This window comes from Excalfactoria chinensis, chromosome 2, assembly GCF_039878825.1.
Source record: "Excalfactoria chinensis isolate bCotChi1 chromosome 2, bCotChi1.hap2, whole genome shotgun sequence".
Lineage (NCBI taxonomy): Eukaryota > Metazoa > Chordata > Aves > Galliformes > Phasianidae > Excalfactoria > Excalfactoria chinensis.
Window position 1 is genome coordinate 11,334,374 of NC_092826.1, and position 23,150 is coordinate 11,357,523.

General features: G+C 42.5%; 1 protein-coding gene across 3 annotated transcripts; it reads right to left on the bottom strand.

The window, feature by feature from the left end:
* Window positions 1-314: 314 nt before the first annotated feature.
* On the bottom strand, window positions 315-19,423 carry LOC140248216 (ATPase family AAA domain-containing protein 2-like). Of its 3 annotated transcripts, none has more exons than XM_072328755.1 (24): window positions 19,287-19,423; window positions 18,884-18,983; window positions 17,536-17,613; window positions 16,697-16,807; window positions 15,781-15,832; window positions 15,071-15,175; window positions 14,361-14,469; window positions 14,054-14,169; window positions 12,553-12,727; window positions 11,834-11,922; window positions 10,954-11,113; window positions 10,218-10,308; window positions 9,498-9,812; window positions 8,384-8,510; window positions 7,316-7,499; window positions 6,776-6,961; window positions 5,612-5,747; window positions 5,269-5,462; window positions 3,954-4,113; window positions 3,494-3,616; window positions 3,256-3,402; window positions 1,773-2,146; window positions 1,241-1,369; window positions 315-570 (listed from the first exon to the last, which is right to left on the bottom strand). In XM_072328755.1, exons 3-24 carry the CDS (start codon window positions 17,600-17,602, stop codon window positions 532-534), a joined length of 3,189 nt encoding a protein of 1,062 aa, XP_072184856.1. In that variant the 5' UTR covers window positions 17,603-17,613; window positions 18,884-18,983; window positions 19,287-19,423; the 3' UTR covers window positions 315-531. The 3 variants fall into 3 exon arrangements, with proteins under 3 accessions (XP_072184856.1, XP_072184854.1, XP_072184855.1); XM_072328753.1 differs by having other exon boundaries at window positions 5,269-5,465; XM_072328754.1 differs by having other exon boundaries at window positions 5,269-5,465; window positions 19,225-19,321.
* Between the last annotated feature and the right edge of the window lie 3,727 nt (window positions 19,424-23,150).

Here is a 23,150-nt window from a genome sequence, read left to right on the forward strand (position 1 = left end):
CAAGGAGCGGAGGCACCGAGCAACGAGAGGTGGGGAGCAGAGTGGTGGGAAGCGACGGTGCCCAACAGCAAGAAGGCAACGAGGAAGCACAGTCGCAGAGGAGCGAAACGGCAGCCATGCAGAAGAAATAAGAGACTATAAAAGCTGGGGCCGGCAGGGGGGGGGTGTAGCACATGCCACGTGCGGAGCTGTGACTCCCGTGGTCGCCCAGCGCTGATTTTGCTTGCAATTGTTTACTCAAATTAATAAATGATTCATGATTTGAAAACGGATTTGGTCTGATTCATGACAAGACTCGGGCTCTTTATTAAGAACTTTAATGAATAGAAAGAAACAAACAGACATTCATCCAAACAACGTAAATGAAAAAAAATCCCACATAGATGAAAAATGCAGGGACATGCTAATAAGAAATTTATCTTAAATTGAATTTGCTTTATATACCTAAAGTAGTAAATTACACACAAAAACAACAGAAGACTATGCAATGAAAACAACGTAGCATAACAGAAATCTATAGCATGTTGTGGATCATACTGGCGCTAAGGCTTTAATTTCTTTCTTCAGTACCTAAGGAGAAAGAAAACAACAGAAAAAATACTATTAGTAAGCAGAAATAAAACTGATAAACACGTTCTACTTTTCCACAAAATGTATAAAGAATTCACAATGACATCCAATCGTCGGTCACAGTTAACAAACGCTGTTCTACCTCCCTCACAATGCCTTGTTATCCCCTTTAGCTTCAGATGCTTCCTCACGCATCCAAACTGGAGAGACTTTTCTCTAGGCTCACTAGAATCTCTCTTTACATTTCATCCTTTAATTGGTCTGAAGGATGGAATGTCTACCAAGTATCACAGTGTCTGCCTGACTGCAGGGGGGGAAAGAAGAAGCAGAGCACTTAGAAAAGCATCCCTTCGTAGCCCCCCACCCCTACGTGAGCTCTCAAGAGAAACTCCTGACAGATGAAGGTTAACTGCTTGGAAAGGGCTGTGTGGGTGACCCATTCTCTTCAAGTTCAAGCTTTCTGCTGCTGAAACCGCCAACAATTATGCCAGATGTAACAGTGGTTTTGTAATATGGATAAATGCCTTCCAGACTGAAATGAAAGTCTTACTTTGGTTGTTGTCTGTGCAAAGACAACAAAGCACTAAAGAGTAACGCTAAAGAAGAATGACATCCAGAATGCATATATACTACTTCACAGTGATGGAACATGCTGTAAGACCAAAATTACCTTCAGTAATGCACTTTTGTCATAATCTTCCCGATGCTGATAAATACACTGACTAATTCTAGCATATAATTTTTCAAAACGAAATATATCAGCTCCCTCCGTCAGCTCGGTGACCATATCCAACAGTTGCTGAGGAAAAAAAGGAAAAAATACAAGTTTAGAACAGCAAGAGATCCTTGGCTCGCTTGTCTTTGGAAGCTTAGCAGTAATGTTTATAAGCGATAGTACTAACAGGCCGTCAGTGGGTTGTTTTAAGGTAAAAGGGCTGGCTGAATTTGAACAGCGAGGCACAGAAGCTGTCTCTTAAGACAGCATTCACCAAAGTACCGACAGCAGCCTACAGTAATCTACAGCAGCTGTAGGCGTGGAAACACAATCACAGTCCATGAGAGGTTGAATTACTTCACATTCCGTATGTCCCTGCCATTAACTGTTTTAATTGGCACTGGTTAACAACTGCCTTATTTCCTAATTGTAGATATAGCAAAAATATGTGCTATCCCAGAATTTAAGAAATTGAAATCAGGCATACTAGGAGCTCACGGCAATCCACCATCACTACAGCAGCTGACTGTGTCACAATGTCCATCACTTTCTCATCATTCATCTGCCTCTCCTTATCAACAGCAGGCGCATCCATATCAAAAAGTCCCCCCTCTCTCTCATTGCTGTTTGTCTGTTGTTCCTGAAGAACATTTTCACTTTCTTCCCGAATAGAATCCTGTGAGGATTGGAATTCAGTCTGATCTTTGTTAGAAATACAGTTTGCTGGAAAATCTTCTCCATCGCTCTCATTTAGGTCATCTCTGGGAACTTTATTCTCTTTGTTGAACTGAACACTCCTTTTTCTCTTTGCTGCAGTGGATGAAGAGCATTTGTTTCTTCTGCGTTTCCTTTTTGATGCATCTACAAAGAAGGAGCAGGAAAAGTAAACCAAAAGATTACCAAGAGAATTCATCCCAAATCCATCATCTTCATTTTACTTTACAAGGAAAACAGTCAGAAGAATTGAAGCACAGTTGTCCTTCTCCCTGTGTTTGGAAAGGATTTAAAGTTAACAGAGTCCATTTGCTATTAAAGATTAAAAAGTCAACTGCAAAATCTCATTCACAAAATAGTCATCTTGTAGACGTTACAGGTAGATGGTTATTCCTACAAAGCAAGGTAAGACATTTACTATCTTATGACACAAATAACATAGATGAACAGCCAGAAAGCTTTTAAACCTGCTATCAAGCTGTGGTCTTTGAACACTAAATGCATATTAAGAAGAGCTTAATTAAATAGAAAACTTTAAGGCAAGATTTATAGGAGAAAAAAACAGCCTGAAAACTTACACCTCATATGCTTTCTGATTCTGCTAACCTTGTTAAAAACAAACTTTGTGGTTTTGCCCAACAGAAGAGCTCACCGTGCTTTGTATTTACACAGGACTGCGCAAAGCATGAATGAAGTCAGTGGCCAAGATTCCCACTCACCCGTGAGACCAGGAATCTTTACAACATGTCATGTGTTTCAATGGAAAGAAGCCAAAGCCTCTTCATGCCCTACTCAAAGGAGCAGGAAGAAATAACGGCTGTTCCCTTTTCATCACTATTTTTATAGCTAATCGGTTTTTCTTCACTTTCACCCTTCAGTTGGAAATAGCAGTAAAGAGGCAGCAAATACTTTAGCGTTCTGGGGACTGAAGGGAAGGGGAAGATGCTCTTTCATATAACTGAGAAATAGTTGAGCATTCAGAAATCATGATACTAAGAATTAGCATTTTAGGAGCCGTACAGCGTCAGCTGAGCCATCAAGGCCAGTGTTTTAGGCTGGTAAACCAACTTCTTACTTGAACTTGAATTCATAGCCAAACTGAATGGACGACCTCTGAATTTATTCACTTTCTGAAGTCAATTCAATAACATTAAACCACCGGCATGGTCGGTTTCTCTTTTTATGTCACAATAACACAGGAGATATCAATGACATTAGCAAGTTCACCCAGGAAGTCCGAGTAAATTGCAACTTGCCATTGGAGAGCGGTGTACTGGCATCTACAGGTGCCACTGTCATCTTTGTTTTCTCACTGCCCTTTGTATCTGTTTTCTGACATCCAGGAGCAGAGTTTTCCTTTCCTACTGTGTAGAAAGCTGGAGCGTACCTTGAAGAGATGCAACCTTGCAATAAAGAACAGAAAGAAGTTTATCTTGCATTTTCAGTTGCAAATACAGAGACAATACTTAAAATGCTGAGCCTCACAACACGTACCTCTTTTCTTACGAGATGCTTTAATTTCTTCACAGAGTTGTTCAAAGTCTTCATCTATTTCTCCCTTGACAATGGAATACGCGGTGTCTTTCAAACTACAAGCTCTGTGTCTAACGAGACGATCTGCAATTTTACAGGCAGGATTTAGTCTTTTCTACCAGGCACTGAAACTCTTCTGATCACACGGAAAAACATTGCTCTGCACTGGTAGTTTCTGAAAGAGCATCTCAGGGAACATTTTTAGTGTAACAATAGGAAAGCTAAATTTCAAAGCAAAAACACTAGTTAAATGATTAATATTTACATTAACATTTACATCCCACATCCAAGTGGTTGAGCTCTATTAGATTTACAACCCGGCAAGCAATGCTGTCAGTGGATGTTGAAAAGGATCTGATGCAAGGCACACACACCGTTCATCCATCTGTGCATTTCACAAAGATCAAAAGTGCTAACTCACCTCCAGGGTCTTTATCCGGGTTGTATTCTAAAGCATTACTACAGATGAGGTCGATATCTTTCAGAAAATCTCCCGCAGTCAGGTATTGGTGCAGGTCAATCTTAGATAAAACTGTTGAAAGATCCATTGGCTGCTTAATAACTGTGTCATAGTCGGGCACCTACAAATGAAACAGAAGCGTTCAGAGGGTTTATTGGACTCACACATCATCTACCAAAATTCTGTATTTTAAACACTTTAATTAAAGTGCCTTCTTAAAAGCCCCAAATATTTGTGACATCAGAGATACTGAAATTAACCAGTAATCTGCTGGGAAATGGGAGGGCTCTTTGCAACTTGCTAGAAGGGGAATAAAGAAACAGGAATGTCAGAAGCACACAGATAGTACAAAACAGACAGCCACGGTGGATTCATTTCACTTTGCCTCAGAAAAATCACAGCAAAGATGACTAAGGAAGTCACCCAACATTCTCTTTGTTGCTGGCAACGAGAGAAAGGCTGCATGAACTGCACCTTTGAAATGCCAACGCTGGGCATCTACTTCAGAACGAGATAACTGGACCCAGAGGCGCGGGCTGCTTTACTCAGACTGTAAGAGGAGCCTAATGACTAGCTGAGATGAGGGCATCTATATTTGTTTAGATTATTCACCCCTCTGGAACCTAGGGGAAAAGCAAAAGACAAGTCAGCAGATCCCTAAGAGAACAGGACTTTGCTGGTGCACAGCTATATGAAAATTACAGCTGACTTGTAATGATACACCCCTGGTTTAGACTTATTCAGCACATTAAAGGAGTAAAGACCTAAGAAGTACACGGGAGAAAGACGAAACAACTCAATGCTTATGGATGATCCCATGCTGAGCATCCCCAGAGAAAACAGAGAATAGAACCTCAACATTTTACAAACTGCTGCTTCTACCCCTGCTGCCACAGAAACATCGGGCAGTCCACAAAAGCATTTTAGGCCTTAGTAAAATACTCCTATGAACAAAGTTTGTGATTATAAAGAAAGATGCCTCTATGTTTTCCAGAGCTACAGCATGCCTTACCAAAAGTCTTTTCAAGAGCAAACCGTGTTGGCTTTTGGTCTGATGTTTTAGAACAAAAACAGAGCTTTGAGTGAGTATTCAAACAACAGACAGCTGAGAGCCTCGAGGAAACAGCAAAGGTAAAAGCTCTTCTTGCTTCTCATTACATTGCTAAGATCACAGTCCTAAAAACAAAGAGAACCCTTCCTCCACATAGCTCACAAACACTGAGAAATGATAATGTACACACGCATGAAATGGCATTAGAGATCAAGGTCACTTTACCTCCTCTGGGTCAACAGGCTTGGTAAAGGCCCTGAAACGTCTGTCGGTGGCGAGTCTGTGAGTGACGTCCCTCAAGAAAATTCGAAGTTCACGCAAGGTGTCTTCCTCCTGCTCCTCCAGAGCATTCATTTCTTCCTCTGTCAGAGGTGGACGTTCAGGTGGCGGCACAACAGGCAGTGCTTCCAATGTCTGCCCTGCTTCAATTCATCAGACAATTTTAGCCAACGTCAAGTACTCAAATACAAGCACACGCAAAAGTACTCATAGAAAATTACCACCCAAGCAAATACTGAACAGCTAGTAACTTGCACTTAGGAACGGTTTAGATGTAGAATATCCTAACCTGCTCTCTTTTTGGAAGCGGGAGGTTTAGCAGCTTGGTTCAAAAGCAAGTCCTCAAAAAATGTTCTTCTTTCTTCCTTTTCAGGAGGCTGGACATGGAAAACTTCTCCAAAATCACTGTCAAACAACGCTTGTACCTAAAGCATGAAGAACACTGTATGATGCACCGGGATTGCTGTGACATTCACTATCTCTAAGACCGCTCACTTTGTACTGACTTCCCTTACTGTCATTTAATTGGAACCTGCATGGTGGCTAGAGAAGGAAGGGAGAGGGTTCAGTAGACAGGAGAGAGCTTCCTGGTAAGCTTTTATTTCTGTATGTAAACAAGGTCTCCATTTGCACGCTTCTAAGGCGCAGCCCAATTTTCTATCTCCACTATCAAAAGGCAGGGAAAGAATTTCAATATTACCTTGGAAGGAATTTATTTACCAGTACAAAAACTTTTGTGGAAACTCACGCACTTCATCACGAACACACCTAGGTAATACCATCGTCCCCTTTGAGCACTGAGATAAAGTAACCGGAGTGAAAACAGCATGTTTTTATGTGGAACACTTTAATGCAGACCCTTAGCAGTCTACAGTTACGCATGTACGCTTACTGAAGTTTATTCAGGGATACAACAAAAAACTGACTCCAAAGTTACTTAGAAAGAAGTTGGAACTTAGCTTCCAATTTTAAAGCCTTGAATCTTTAGCCCTTACAGAGAAAGAGGTGGATTTTTTTTCCTTCTAGAAGTGTTTCAACCTCAATTTATTCTAAATTAAATTTCATTCCTAGCGTTTTAGCCACCCTACTATGCAATGGCAGAACGTCAGATGAAACGATCTCGCTGAAAATATCTCTTTGTGCAGTCCTTGCAATGGAGGTAGCAATCTTGACAGAGTAATCTGAGTGACTGCAAGGCAGTTAGGTATCTACTATCGGAAGTAAATTTACCTTACGTGCTTGTGAGAAGAGGGGAAACGTTGGCTCAGTCATTTGACTCAGAAAACACTGGAGTTTGCTTTCAGCATTCTTATTCTAAGCAAAGTTGGAGGGATTTGTTAGGAGGCCTAAGTCATGACAGTATACTTTTCAGAAAGCACAGAACTCCAATGCCTCAAGTGCTCCTAAAACAAGAAACTGAATAAAGAGTTAAGAGAAGCATTGACAGAAATACCTCATCTGGGAGATCTGTGTGGCATACATCCGCCGTTGCAAGCAGCAAGACTGGAGCAAAAGATGGAATGTTCTGAATTAGTGATGTAAAAGTAGCTTTCAGAGTAGCTCCAACGTTGTCCCACCACAGATGGATACGTGGCATATAAATTATGCTTGGTGCTGTCCGCTGCGCTTCTCGGATCAACTAGCAAAACAAAAGCTTGGATGAGACAACTCAACCATGTAGAATAGGCTGCTAATCAATAACTGAAAACTGCTTTCTGAATCCTACTGAGATGAGCTGGATTTCTTGCCACAAAGTAAGGTTTATTAGCAGCACCTTTCAGGCTCCTGTGGCACCCATACTGCTAAATTTGCGATGGAAAATATGGCCACGTACAACATCCCTGTTGTTTAGGACAAGGTCAAAAAGAAAGCTGATTTTTCAGACATAAACAGAATTGCCACTAGCAATGGATTTTGCTCATTTTACAACACATCTGACTGTTTACACTTAATCAATGAGGTTGTGAGATTCAAGCGTAATAATAACAGGTACCTGTGCACACGTCTCTTCAGGCGATGACACGCTGACAAATAAAGCTGCCATGTCCAGAGTATGAACTGGAAACATTTCCAGAGCATGCAAAACTGCAGGTGCCAAGTGGGATGTCTGCCCATATTCTGCCTTTCCTACTAAGAGCAGGTGTGGCCTGCAGGATGTAGGCTGCCAGTAAGCTTTCCTAGAAAAAGAACCATAAAATAAAAATAAGAACTGATAGACACAGATGTTCCAAGTTCTATCTGGATATATTTGTGATCCCCTTCATTTTCCAGCAAGTCAACTTCTGTGACCAGGAAGTCTATCAAAACCCACGTCCTGCCAATCCCTGCCATGTCTGCTACTCACCGGGTTGTTTTAAATAATGGCTCCTAAATTGCACACGGAGACTGCCCAGATAAACACACACAGGACAACCAGCCAGTTACCTGAGATGGGCAAGTATAGCAACTTCCTGCACGCACCAATCTGGATATCACTGCCACCCAGACACTAATCTTCATCAGGGCTCAAGCTCATCAAGCTCAGCAATAGAACTGAGAAAAAAAAGCTTGATTTGGCTGCAGTGACATAACCTAATCTCTGAGCTATGGGCTTACTTGGCTTCCATGTGACAATATCAAAAGATTAACAGAAGTTAGTCACGGAATGGCAACAAAGACAGTTTGAGTTCTTGCTACGCAATTTGCTACTGGTTTAACAACCCTGGAAAACAGACAGGCAAAGGATGGCTACACAAATCCATACAGGCTTTTTAAGCTGAAAGGATAGATAGCAGAGTTCCACTGTTATGAATGTTTTGGAGAATGCCATGGAGTAAATCAACATGATCTAATAGCCTGAGGATCACTTGGCTTAGGTAAAGAAGGCAGGGTTTTACAGCTCTGAATGGGTTCTAGCAATGTACTGGATTAGAAATTCAGTACCTTCATGCTTCTTGCAAATATCTATCATCCCCTCAACACACACATTTTATTCTACTTCAACCTCTACCACCCCTCACATTTATAACAGCCAAAACTCCTTAAAAAGTAGAAATTAAACACAATTGGGACAGACATTTACCTACTAAAATCGAGGAATTTTCCCTGTGGTCTGCAATTAATTTTGTGTGTTACCTCGCCTTCAAAGATTGAGGGCAATTCATCACCTCTGTCAATTGCGTCACCACTTAAGATAGAATTTAAACTGCCTGAAAGACAAGAGAGGCTCGTTATTTTTTCCTACGTAGTCCGTATCTCTTTCTCTTCAGCTTCAAAATCAGTGTCAAAACCTCTTCTTCATTTCACATCACACGCTGACTGCTATTTCCTACAGATCATCCTGCTACACACCTATGGAGGCTGCACGTCTCTGCAGTGCTGCTCCCTTAAGTGCCACAATGTGTATAAGGTATGTTTCTCTGTGGTTCATTCTATTCCCCATAGAATAAATATAACTAGGAACAATTTCAGTAGTTCTTAAAGAGCTGAAAAAAAATAGTCCAACAAGGCCATTACTTCCTGGAACAGGTTCCCACAGTGGAAGCATGGAGATAAGGATGTAGTGGCCACAGACTCCCTGGTCTAGGACTACTGAATCACGACAGTGACAAACCCATCTTCTAATTAAGGACCCTTAAAGATCCCTGAAGGAAAAGACAACAGAAGGAAGGCAACAGAAGGGCAGGGCAATTACCAGTCCCCTTTTCTGTTCCTATTTTACCAATGCAAATGAAACTACAACTCCACTGGGAGTAACACTAGTAGAAAATTCTCCAGAAATCAGCATGCAACTCTTCAGGGATCCCCATTAATCAGGGCTGGAATGAGCCTTAATTTCAGTCCTTCTGTCCATGGCTAAAGTTGTTAGCAACTGTCAGAAACAGGATGCTTGAGTAGAGAATGTGAAGTCCTCTCCTATGTATCGAGGCCTTCAGGACTTCCACCTCACATTTCACTTTGGCATCCAGAATAAATGCTATGCACTGTATTCCAGTTATTCCCATAATAAAAGTGTGCACATGCAAATAATAGAATTCTATCACCATCATGACTGATATGTTTGTGTACATGGACTGCACAAATCAGAAGCTTTTGCTTTGGCAAAATCATAAAGTTATTATTATACTCTCTTATTATACCTTATTACACCTCTCGTATTATACCTTATAATACCTATTATACTCCTCTTATTATACCTTGCTGCTGGTCCTTCTTCAGCGCAAGCTCTGCGTGAGGAAAAACTCTTTGTATGGCCTGAAAAATGTCCAAGAGTGTATTTCCTAGAAGCGGCTGCATAATAGGTGACAGCGCTCGGCCTGGTGAAGGCACAGCTCTCTGTGACGCCGGAGTGATCTTCTGCATAGCCAGCGCAAAATCCCTGGCATTTATTTCAATAGAGTTGACATCTAATTGCAGTTTCTCACTACTCAAGTAGATCTGGGGGTAGCGTCGCCGAAGGGCACACAGAGAGGCCTCAGCACACAAAGATTTTATATCAGCACCGCAGTACCCTAAAGAAACAAAGAATTAACTGTTACATCGGTCTTGGACAAAACACAAGTCAAGGTTTCAAAGGGGCTTCATTGAATGAATTTGCGATCCCAAAAACGAGTGGGTTAACCGAGAATTTACTGCATGGTAGGGATGTTTTCTTCTGTGGCTCACTGCCTGCTAGCCAGGGCATAGGAAACAGCTGGGGGAAGACGCCCCAAACCCATTCCATTTGCTGAGACAACAACGACAACAACAAAAAGGACGGAGATGAAAGCTGCTAATTTTGACTGCTACGAAGGCACGGCAGCTGCCTAGTGGATTGGTTCTGCAGCAAAACACAACAGTCTGGGTACTGCTGGGTACAAGCTCAGACTCCTCAGAACTCAGTCACAGTCACTAACCCATTTTGTTTTCAGTCTTACCAATGCATTCTGTAGCGAGCTCATCTATAAACGTGTCCAACAGCTTAGGGGTCCAGTCACGGGTATGAATCTTGAAAATTTCTTTTCTGGCCTGGAAACAATAAAATTGTTGCCTTTTATTTTGTCCTGTGTTTTTCCTAAAAACAGCAACAACAAAACAAAAACACTCCCTCAAAACCCTTCAAAATACTGCACACAGTTTGCTTATCTGCTACCCATCTGCTGCGGTTGACATTACAGAGGGAAGGGTAGCCATCCACAGGAACCTTGGCAGGCTTGGAAGCTGGGTCCGTGTCAACCTCATAAAGTTCAGCAAGGCCAAGTGCAAGGTCCTGAATATGCTCCATCACCAGAAATGATAGAAAATTTTATGTAAGCAAAAAGTCATTGTTGAGGATGTACACCACTTCTTTCACCTTCAAGATGACAGAACTGTAGTTTACAGCCAGTTCACATTTTCATTCCTTCTTAAACACACCAGTGATGAGCAACATCCTGTGTTTCTTAACTAGTCACAGTGAAACCAAAAACAATACAAAATGAACTACTGGGTGAAACTGTCATCATATATATATACATATATTATATATATACATATATACATGCAGCAGCAGATTTGCTCTGCACAGTGTGAAATAGTGTCTCCAGATATCAGTCCTTCATGCAAGCTGGACAACTTTTTGCTATAAAACTGGACTTTGTCACATTAGCATTAAGGTTGTATTTACTTTCTGACCTCTTTGTTCGGGAGGCCGAAGAGGAATTCACGGTCAAAACGCCCAGGTCTTCGTAATGCTGGATCAATGGAATCTAGTCGGTTGGTCGCACCAATAACGACAACCTCCCCTCTGCTATCTAACCCATCCATGAGTGCCAGAAGTGTCGATACGATGGAGCTAATAGAAAAGATAAAGTTTGTATTCACTGGTTAAATGCATTTTGTTACAATCCACATGACTTAGCACAGCATTCAGCTTTGGGCACCTCAATACAGAAAGGACACCGAGGTGCTGGAGTAGGTCTGAAGGCCAACAAGGCTTGTGAAGAGCCTGGAAAATATGCCACATGAGAAGCAATTTAAAGAAACTGGGTTTAGGCTGGGGAAGAGAAGGCTGAGGGGGGACCTTATTGCTCTTTCCAAATACCCGAAAGGTGCTTACAGCGAGAACAGGGCAGATGACAGGACAAAGGGAAACAGCCTCAAGTTGCACCGGGTTAAGTTCAGGTTGGATATCAGGAAAACGTTTACAGAAAGGTTGTTAAGCACTGGAAGAGTCTCCTCAGGGAGATGGTTGATGAGTCACCATCACTGGAAGTGTTTAAAACCTGTTTGGACGTGCTCAGGGACATGATTTAGCAGTGGGTTGTTAAGAGTTAAGGTAGTATGGAGAGGCTGAGATTGGACTCATATGAAGACAGACAAAAATAGGTAAGGCAACACAGACCTTGTGCTAGTACTGGGCAAGTGAATTGTTTTCAACTGTTGCCTCAAACAATCTTCACTTGAGGAGCACCGAGTTAGAAGTTTCCAGGTGAAATTAAGGAGTAATATCAAGTGGTCATCATCTCCCCTCCCACTCCCAGCAAATCCCATGGAGACACAGAAAACATAGTACCTATGAACCTGGTCTTGCTTACTGGACCGTACGGGCGCAAGGCCATCAATTTCGTCAAAGAATATTATAGAAGGTCTCATCTGGTATGCCTAGAGTGAAAAACAGTAATACTGTAGAACAGCACGACTTAAAAAGAAAATACAGAAAGACATTATGCTTGGAAAGTCACTGAAACTAGATCTTTTAGACTAAAGTCAGGGATCTCTACTTACTGACTTGGAGGATCTGACATAAGGAACAGAAAGCATCAGTCTAGGTAAACCTATTTTGACCAGGTGATGGGAACAAATCATACCAGTACTTGTTACAGCTCTATGGCCACCATAAAGAACAGTCAGAACTTAAGTCAATTACAGGTCATGGAGAAAACCTTATGAATTTAAGTAACCCTGCTTTCAGACAGCAGCTGTTTCTGTTCCATCTAAAGCCTTCATCTGGTCTCCTGCAGCGTAATCTATGGCTGTTCTGGTGGGAAGGCATTTTTTCGATTCAAAAGCTTTCCTCATTTAGATCTTTCCCCATTTCAAGCCCCCGATCCAGCTCCCTGACTATGGAGGCATTGCAAAAGCAAACACTGACATTCCCATTTCAGTGGGGGAAAAAAAAACAACAACAACCCTCATAAAGTACCCCCAGAAAAAGGATGCTTTTAATAAAGATAATCACAGAAAAATACAGTTTCAACTGGGAATAAAATATTCTGCATATTTCAATCTTACCTGATCAAATAATAAACGAAGTTGCTTTTCGGATTCACCAACCCATTTATTTAAACAATCTGCACCTTTCTGCATAAAAAAAGCCACTCTCCTGCTCCCTTGGCTACATTCATTAGCAAGGGCACGTGCAACCAGGGTCTTTCCAGTTCCTGGTGGACCATAGAAGAGACACCCTCTGCAATAGAAACACAATTCAGATAGGAAAAAAGACATTGTGAAGTGAACTTATTTACAGCCATCATCCCCAGAACAAACAATTCCTCCTACTGAACCAAAACATTTCACGTCTAAGACATCACAAATAGCTAAAGTTGGGTTAAGGTCCTAGCAGCTTAAAGTGTCGCGTTCCTACCACATTTCCCAAGGCAGCCAAACAAATGAATAATGCAGACACTTCAGATTTACAAAACCTCTAGAAGAGAACCGTACTGCCCCAAAAGGACCTGTCCGAAACTGCTAGCAGACAAACAGGTGATTAGAGCAAACTGGGCTCAAACAAGCAACTTCTGCCCAGAAGGAGTGGTTGATAGATGAAGCACCACTTCATTCTTTAGCAATACACTGCATACTCTTTGTGTTCACAAAAGCATGGATTCGATAGCAAGACATGTTAGTAAAGCACTTCATTCTCTCTTAAAAAGCTTTAAGTTATAGGTTTCAGTCTCCTGGACCACTTGTTGCTGCTGAAAAGTGAGTAAGTCTAATGCTAAACAGAACATTTAAGAAAATAATAAATGCTTATTTATTTATTTTGCATTTCAGATGAACATGACCATCAGCTAAAAATAGCACTAAATGTGCTGCTGTTTGAATGAGAACTTCGGTGAATTAGAAGTAAGGCCCTGGTAGATTCTCTTTGCATTATTTCTAATACTTCTGAAGTTACCGAAAGCAAACAGCCTGAACTCATGTGTCCGTATACCATGACTGAGTTTTGATGACTAAGAATATATAAGGATAATCAATGAATCTGTAATAACCCAATTCCATAATTGACAGGATTAGCTATGCAAGAAACAGGCAGCTTCTTACTTTATCCCAAGCACAACAAATACCACAACATTCTTGGTGTAAGTAACAAGCGTTACATGTGATATGTCAGGACTTCATCAAAGGTGAGAAAGAGAAGCGGGCTTCCAAGCAACAAATCACTAGTTTCTTTCATTAGACAATCTCTTGCTCCTTACAAGCTAATCAAGACAACCTGTACATAAAACTCAAAACAGAAAACACCCCAACCCAACTTTATAACACCAAGACTCTTTTCAAGTACGTTCTCATTTTCAAACACCAGACAAGAAATCTTTACACGTGACAAGACACTGCTTTTATTTTAAGCCTATATACATATTCTGGACCCCATCCATCGTAAAGAAATTATCCTTCACTTCTACTGAAACAACCCCCCACTGCTGCCAAGAAGCAAAGAAACACACTGATAACTCGGTTGAATACTCTCCTGAAAACAGCTGACTTACAATGGATGGTTTGAATCAGTTACCTTGGAGGCTGGATTTTGAATTTCTCAAACACCTCTGGATAAAGCAGTGGAAAAACAACCATTTCTTTTAAAGCTGAAATGTGGTCAGAAAGACCACCCACGGCATCGAATCGCACCTGAAAACCAATACAACAGAACACACCTTGTTAAAGAAGTTATCAACTCAGCTGTCACCAAAGATCATACATCAGCAGGCAGGAAACGTTCTGGGCTATTTCTCAAGTTGCTTGACTGACAAACATAGCTGTAGATGCCCCATTATTGAAAGCCTCTACAAACACTGGCACAGCGCATTAAAACCACTTACCGAACTGTCAATTTGCATTGGTTCAACATCAGCCAGACTTTTTCCAAGTTTCATTCGATCCTTGCGAACTCCCTTCAGCTCATCCTCCCGAAAGTTTACTGGAGAACACCTGATTTCAATTAAGAAGAAAAAGCTGTCCGATTTCAATTGCAGCTACAAGATTTGTTCCTATGATGGCAAGTGAACGCAGAAGACCTTATTAATTAACATAAACTTCCTATGGAGTTAATATTCGTTTGAAGTCATACACTTGTTAACACCCATGAGTAAAGAACAGAAAGTGGACATTCCAAACACTCATCTGAAACAGTGGGTTGGGTTTTTTTGTTTGATTTTTTAAAGCAAATCTCTGCATTTATGAATATCCATGACAGTCAACATGGCACAAATCCGACTACAGCTTTAGAGCCAGTATCTCCACATGTAGAAATGATAAATGGACCTGAAAATTACAGAAGTCTGATTTTACTTAGGAAAAAAAAATGGTGTTCCTCCCCCTGTTCTCTCTTTACAATCAGACTGCTTACAAGTAATCAGTCTCTAAAAACTGAAGATTCAAAAGTTTGGTTACAGTCAACAGGTATGGTTAAATATGACCACAACTTAGTAACCATACAAGACTAAGAGGATAACTCTCCACAGTTCGGGAGATGCTATCTCTGCTCAAACAGATGCACCCCTCCCCATGCTGTCTAACAACAGCAACAAACCTTTTAGTCCCATTACGGCTGTGCATCCGACGCCTCTCAACGCCCTCATCCTCATCAGATGAAGATGACGAGGTTGAATTAGCACGGTGGGCTGCACGTCTCAGACTGCAAGCATTTCAACAAAAAATTAAAAAACAAATAGAATTCTCTGAACGTTTGACATTACCTGTTGTCTATCTCAGAACTCACTCTCCAACATCCATTACCTTTCCAGATCAGCGTGCTTTTATCTACCCAGTTTCAAAAGCACAATCTTCCTCAGAACAGCCAAACTAACTTTTTTCCCCCCTTCGGAAAGTATAACGTATTTTACAAAGAAAGTACATAAACAAATTGCTCATTTTGTCCAATCAACCTGACACATACACAGCTAGCTCTAATTATCCACTCTGTGAAGCAGAACCCCTTTTCACTGATGTAACTTAGGCTTCAAAAACTTCCTTCCCTCATCTATTTCCAGGAGTGCTGAACAAAACGCTCCTCATATACCTACCAACAGCATTCTCTGTGCTTTTTTTGTTTTTAATTCCAGCAAGTACCCACCTCCTCCTATCCAAAGATTGGTTTCCTTTAAAGGCTCAGATTACCACAGTGATCATCATAAGGTTACTCTGGAACCACCAACAAAATGAAAACCCTTTAAAGCTCACAGAGCAACAGAACTGAAAACACTACAGATAAATACAAGTTATCACTAGCCATGCACCCACCTGTTAGGCCGTTTCCCTGAGCTGGGAAAAAGGATCTTACGTTGTCTGGGTCCTGTTGAAAACAAAGAATTTAGAAAAATGATAAGAGCATATTTGACAGAGTAAAACAGAAGAAGATTCAGAAATGTCATCTGTTTCATCCATGTCTAATTCCAGAGGAATTTCAATTGTTTCTGTTTTTCTATCAGTGCACAGTAGAAAAACAAACGCATACCTGCCTTTAAGGTGACTCGAAAGCCATTGGAACAAGGCTACCAAGCCTGTTTAATTACAGTGATGATGGTGAGGCACTGGAAAAAGGTTGCCCAGGGTGTACCAGTGGTTGATGTCCCATTCCTGGAGACATCCAAGGCAAGGCTGGATCAGGCCCTGGACAACCCAATCTAGCTGCACATGTCCCTGTTCATTGCAGGGGAGCTGGGCAAGATGACCTTTCAAGGTCCCTTCCAACTCTAAGGATGATAACTATTATTTCAAGGACAGATAGGTCACCTTTCATTTTTAGTTCTTTACTCCCTTCACTTAAAATCAGAAAATTCTCAGATGGAAAGAAGTAAACTATTCGGTACAGAATAGTGCATTAAAGGAAAAATTGTAATACAAACTCTGAACTGCATATCAAAGAAGCACTAAAAGAACAAAGCAGAAATTCTAAAGTCATACTATAGCAGTTAGCAGTTGTGCTGCTGCAAATGCAATACAGCAAAGCGAATGAAAAAGATCAGCAAGTAAGCCTTGGCACAGAAATAAAACGTGCACAAGACGCATGCATTTGACAGCACCAGAATTTACTGACAGAATGAAGTACTACAGTATTAAAGATTTACAGTATTAAATGGTACTGAGTATAACTAGATATTAATATCACTTCTGTGCAAGAAATAAACTCATACAAGAAACCATGAACATAACCTACTTTCCAAAGGAGCTTGGTAGGGCACAACAGTTTTCCTCTGGCGGAGGTGATAACGCTTTTGATTATCTTCAACATCATCATCTTCTTTACCCTCAATTCCTTCTGATGACACTAGCAAACAACAGTGCGATATTAAATTGTTAGGTACAGTTGCAAATGGTCCTAAAACAAACATGCACTACACAGGCGCCTGTTGCTTTTACTGTCACCATCACCCAAACTATACAGCAGACCTGGAAAACCTCAAAACAAATTCATGCAACACATTTCAGAAGTTCCTAATCCAAGCAGAGAAGCACACTGTATAGACAGTGTTCTCACAAACCATTAGGTTTCTTTCCATCATGCTGTTTTATAGTGAAACTCTGTCACCGTGCTTAGCTAAAAAGCAGCTCCTATGAAAACAGCTAGTTCAGAAAGTCATTACTTGTTATTTCAATCCAGTGTTTCCTGACAAAAAGTTTTAATGTTCTACAATGGTCAGAATAACCATAGCAATCTACCTCCCATGTTCTAGCTGTGCCCAGGCCTCCCATAAGGATCATTACCCAGCACTTCCAAATTAACGTGGTCTTTTGGCACTTAACCTCATTCATCTCATTTCATACTGAGTAAGCTCCTTATTACAGGCCTCAAAAGCAGCTTCCATAGACTATACGCTAAATACAAAAACAGACAACACCAAGTTCTGCCCAGCTGATCTTCACACTTGGGAGGAGACTTTCAAACACATCTGGCAGCCTACTTTACTTCCTGAAAATTCTTTCTCTGTTGCTCAAAACCATGAAAACGAGGCTTTCGGCTACAACACTGTAAAGAGAAAATGAAACAGAACGAACCTTCAAGCTCCTGTTGATTGTCAGGATCATCAATTCCTTCAATTTCTTTCTTATCACCGGAATACATATCAAAGTTTCCTAATGAAAAGCAACAAGAAAGATCAGTCAGAAAAGTGCACGACATCTGGCATATGCGCGCCTGCTTGCCTACACAATAATATTACCAGAGGACTCCATATGCACACACAAATACATTAACACACAAGAGGATCTAACAGGATCATGACTATGGCATGTAATTTGTAACAAGAATTTCTGAACTACCCCAGGTCATACTTTTACAGGTTAAATACTTACCTAAATACACTTCTAGTGGTTAAATGCCTAGATATACTCTATGTGCCTAGATATACTCCTATATACCTAAAAATACTCTACGTACTAGCTAATAAACCAACAACACGGCAAAAACAGGAAAAAGAAACACTTATCTAGCTATAGTAAAGAACAAAACCAAGAAAAACCCAACAACTCGCAAAGACAGGTGAGAGATGCTGCAGGTACTGCAAACAACTCTGTTTGAGTTTTGCGTTCCTAGGCAACCAGTGCTAGGGGTTCCAACTGAGGAGGGGGATTGGAACTGATGACCTCCACAGGTCCTACCCGACCTCAACCACTCTGTAACTTGAGGGAAACAAAAAGCAATTCAGATCTAAACAAAAACCAACCCCAAAGGCAAATTTTAAACACCTTAATAGTCTATGCACCTATAACTCAAACGCACAGTAGACCTTCATAATGTAATGGCATACAGTTTTGACATTGTTGAATTTAAAGGGCTTCCAGGTCCTGAAAAGAAACACAGGAAACCATACACTGCGTTTTGTTAAATCTGCCAACTCTAAGAGTACTTGAATGCAATAAGAAAGAAGAGCAAGGAACGACTGAAAAACGGCTAAGTTACACAAGCAGGATGGAAAGCATCACATCATCTTTGTGTCTTCAGCCCTCAATCAGAACTTTTAATAAGACTTGGAGAGAAAACTCGAGTCCTGAAACAAGTGTTTATTTGACTGGATCTCCTTTTGAATGGATTTTTAAATCCATTCCTAAACTGTAAGCCAGTTCAGAGACTGTAGTAGAAGACATGTATTTTAGCAGCTCAGAGTTATCTCACATCTTCTGCAGATGGTATTTCTTTCACTCTTAGTGGATGCCCGTAGAGCAACTGTATTGAAAGGACAGTAAGTTCTGATTAGAGAGCAAAAATACAGTGTTTTGGAAAACGTGCGTTCTTCTTGACCAGAAGTAAATTCTTTGGAAGAGACTTATTTCAGCTAAATTACTACTAAATTACTATGCAAAATATTCAACCTATGCAAAAATGAGAAAATAAATGAGTATTTACTTCAGGATTGTCGAACACCCCAAAGTCTTCCAAGCCCCTTTTATGGCGTCTACGCATCTTCTCCATGTCATCCATTTTTTGCAACACCGCTTCTGCAGTACTAAGACAAAAAGTTGACATGTAAGAGCAAAGGTAGGCAAGTGTGCAAAGAAATTAAAATGGAACACACCTGCAGTACAACACTTTAATATGGCACGCACAAATCAGAAGTCATTGACACCAAGCCAAGTCTCTGTTGTCAAGAATGACCAAGTCCATAGGCAATATGGATCATGTGCATCATAGCACAAAGGCTTGCTAATAAGGCTCACTTAGTAGGTTAGCAAGGAAAGAACGCTTACTCTGTTATAAGTGCATCAAAAAGAACAGACTGATTTGTAGTAGCATAACGGCTTCGTCGCACCTCCAAATCCCCATTTTCTTCACGGACTTGTTTCGCAGCTTTCGCATCAGCACTGGTTTTCAGCGTCCTTGTGACGGAAATACGGTCAATATATGAAATATGCTCAGACAGCAAAGATGCGATTCCAGTTCTTTCACCATCGCTCTTGGAAAATGTAAAAAACAAACAGAAAACCTGAAGTGAATTTTTTCTTTAGGCGTTTTTGTCATGACCACAGCACTCTACACAAGTGTTTCATAGTGAGAATCCTAGTGAGTTACAAATACTTACCTTCCTTATATTCTTTTTTGGGGTCAGATTTTGGCTTTGCCAATTGCCTACATTAAGACAGAATAAAGAAGGAAGAAAAGAGTTACTATATCAGCTCCATTTAGAACTGGAAACCTCTCCACCTCTAAAATCCAGTGCTTCACAGTACATAAAGAAAAGCCTTTAGGCTACGTGCAGGACTCAGATCCCAGATCTGTTGTGTAACATAGAGACACAGTTCTACACAAACACACATTTCCTAACGTGCTGTAATGCTACAATGCAATGGAAAGTACAGCAGTAATATTTACGTGGCAAAATTTTTAGCTGCAGCAAATAAGAACAAGCACAAACGCAGCAGCCGTGGACACAGAAATGAAGGAAATAAAGATGCTCACCCTTGGAAGGCCTCAAGAACAAAAGGATCTCCAGTGAGATACCCTTGCCTCCACTTCCAACCCTTACATGAGGGCTGGGAAGGAGTAGATCCTGGCTCCACCCCTTCCAGTCACTCAAGGGCATTGCATACACCTGAGTTGCCCTGGGTTCAGGAGAGGCCTTTCCACCAGGAGCCCCATCACTGGTTCAGGCTGTGTCTTAGCATTTTCACTACACGTGCTAATCTTGAAATCTCAAAATATGAACTTTATCTCATGAACCAAAGTGGAAGAGAGACCTCAAAAATGTTGGGAAAGGATGCATGGTTTTTGGACAAGGAGAAGACTTTCTCTCTGGACTTAAGGCAGTGACATTAGTCTGACAGCGACATTAACATACCCAGAGAGCTCTACAGGTTCTTACCTGTAGACTTATCATTACCAGACTCACTGGGTGCTCTTTCACTCTTGCTTTTCACTACGCACCGAACACAGACTAAGTGTATATAAATACAATACCTTCCAAAGTGTCTTCTATTAACGTTCTCACTCAATATTTCCATCCTTTTCTCCAAACTGGAATCTGAATGCAGAGTGATTTGTTTTCTTATTGGTCTCAAGCAGTGTCCATGAAAACATTCCATTTTGCCAGAGGAAAATCTCTATGAAAAGAAGGAAATAAGAAGACATTTAGGAACCATATTTATTCATCTGAAAAAGACATTCTGCCTCGTTCACACAAGTTAATTCTATAACCCTCCTGTCCTGATAGTGGGCTGACCAACGGCTGGTAGACACTGAACCCACTAAAAAATTCAGATAATGAGTAGCTTTCACAACCAAAGCTCTCCTCTGTTCATCCCTTTCTTGTGGATAACGTAAGGTTAATATCTGCATTAAAAATAAACACCACCAATATTCCAGCAAAGCCTTTTGCTAAAACTTACTGTTTCACTGAGAAAAAACCCAAACAATCCACATTTTCAATTTCAAAACTGGTTCTGAGGGACAGTCCAGCCTATATGGCACTGGATATCCTAGGATCAAAACCTATGTAGAATTTTCTCTCCCATCTCTGCTCCGCTCATAACTGCATTCCGACTCAGATTTCCCAAAGGACTTCCTTCATCCACAGACCACCCCCTCAGCATTCATACATTCCTGAAGACAGTCACTAATGCTCCAGAGGATTCTTTGGCTTGCCCCTTAAATACTTCAGGATCAAATGCATGAGAAAATATTGGTAAGGTATTCTGTTGCTGTCATTTCATTTCTCTATATTGAAACGGCGTTGTGCAATTTGGTTTGTCACCAAATATTTCAAGTATGCACAACACGCCAAAAGCCGCATCTTTGGCTGGCTGGCTCTATCCAGAGAGTTGCAGTCAATAGCTCAATATCCAGGTGGGGATCTCTGATGAGTGGCGCTCCTTAGGGGTCCATACTGGAACCAGTACTGCTTAGTATCTTCATTCATGACACAGACACTGGGATCAAGTGCGCTCTCATCTCAGCAAGTCTGCAGATGATACCAAGCTAGGAGGTAGAGCTGACAGGACAGAAGGAAGGGATGCCATCCACGGGGACCTGGACAAGCTTGAAAGATGAGCTCCTGTGAATCTAAGGTTCAACAAGGCCAAGACCAAACTCATACACCTGAATTACAACAATCCCAAGCACTAGCACATAAAGAAGAGATGAAGGGATTGAGAGCAGCCTTGGATGTTTGGGTAGATGAAAAAAATGGACAGGAGCTGGCCATGTGTGCTTGCAGCTCAGAAAGCCAGTCGTACCCCAGAGGTGGGGAAAGGCATTTTTACAAGGGCATTGGTGACAATAAGGGGCAAGAGTTGTAAACTAAAAGAGGGCAGATTTAGATGAGATGGAAGGAAGAAACACTACTACAAAGGTGGTGAGGCACTGACACAGCCTGCCCAGAGAAGCTACCGATGCCCCATCCCTGAAGACATTCCAGATTAGCTTGTATGGGCACCTGGGCAGCCTGCTCTGAAGGACCCACAGCAAGGGGTTGGAACTAGATGGTCTTTGAGGCCCCTTCTAAGCCAAACCATTCTGATTCTTTAGTGGAAGAACATATAGGAAAACTATAGAAAAACCTACCAGACTGATAGCAGCAGGACTTCAGGTGTGCTACAATACAGGGCAAGCTTAAAGTCCTTGCTGCATTAGCTTGCAATGGCTCCCACAGGCACACACCAAAAGTTGCTGCACTCCTGCCCACATACACCTTCTAATAAGCCAAAACCAGACCTGTGCTGAGGCTGAGAAATGGGAAGTGAACACGAAGCCCAACGGAGACAAACAGGAGCCTGCCAGAGAATAGACGGCAGTCTAACTCGAATCGCCATCGGTTTGAAAGTATCACGCTGTAAAACAGGAGGCGCTGAGGATCGCAGCTCCGAGAGCAACAGCTCAGCCCGAGTTGCTGCCTGCGGGGACACAAAGCAAACTCGTCCACGGAAGCCCGAGCGGCTCAGAAGTGAAGTCCGGGCACCTGCCAGGGCGCTGCCGGCCGCACGCACCGCCACGAGCCCCCAGGGCCGCCTCCGTGCGCGGCTATGGGAGCGGGTGCTGAGCTCCAGCCCCGCGGATCCCGCTGAGCGGAGAGCCGGCCATCGGGGCGCGCCGCGGGCATCCTCCAGGCCTCGGCGGTTCGGATGCCAGCAGCCCGAAGCACCTGGACGAAGCCCGCCAGCCCTCGGCACAAGCCGGCCCGCTGACAGAGGCAGGAAAACCAAAGTCGTCCGCTCCCCTTGCCAGCCGACAACTCCGATGAATCCTCCTCCATCCCGCGGCAAGTGGCAGCGCACGCAGGCTGCCGACTTGGCAGACGGCACGGAGCGCGGCGAGGCAGGGGGAGCGCGGCCAGACGGGAGCGGCGCCCCGCAGCCCAAGGCTCCCCGCCGCTCCCCTCCTCCGCCCTTTCTTGCCCCGGGGAGGCGCCCGCCCTGCCCCTGCCCCGCCGGGGCAGCGCCGTGCCCGTCGGCAGCACGAGCGGGACACTCTCCCGCCGCCCCGAGCCCCCCCCTCCCCGCCGCCGGGATCGCCGGCCGTACCTGTCGCCGCCGCACCGCCTCAGCCCGCGCCGCCCGCCCGCCTCCTCCGCTCACGGCCGCGCCGCCATCTTGCGTCTCACAAACTACTGCACTTCTTTTGGGCCGGGGGGGCGGCGGCCGAGCCGGGAACTCCCCAACGCCGCCCGGGCCCTCGCCTCGCC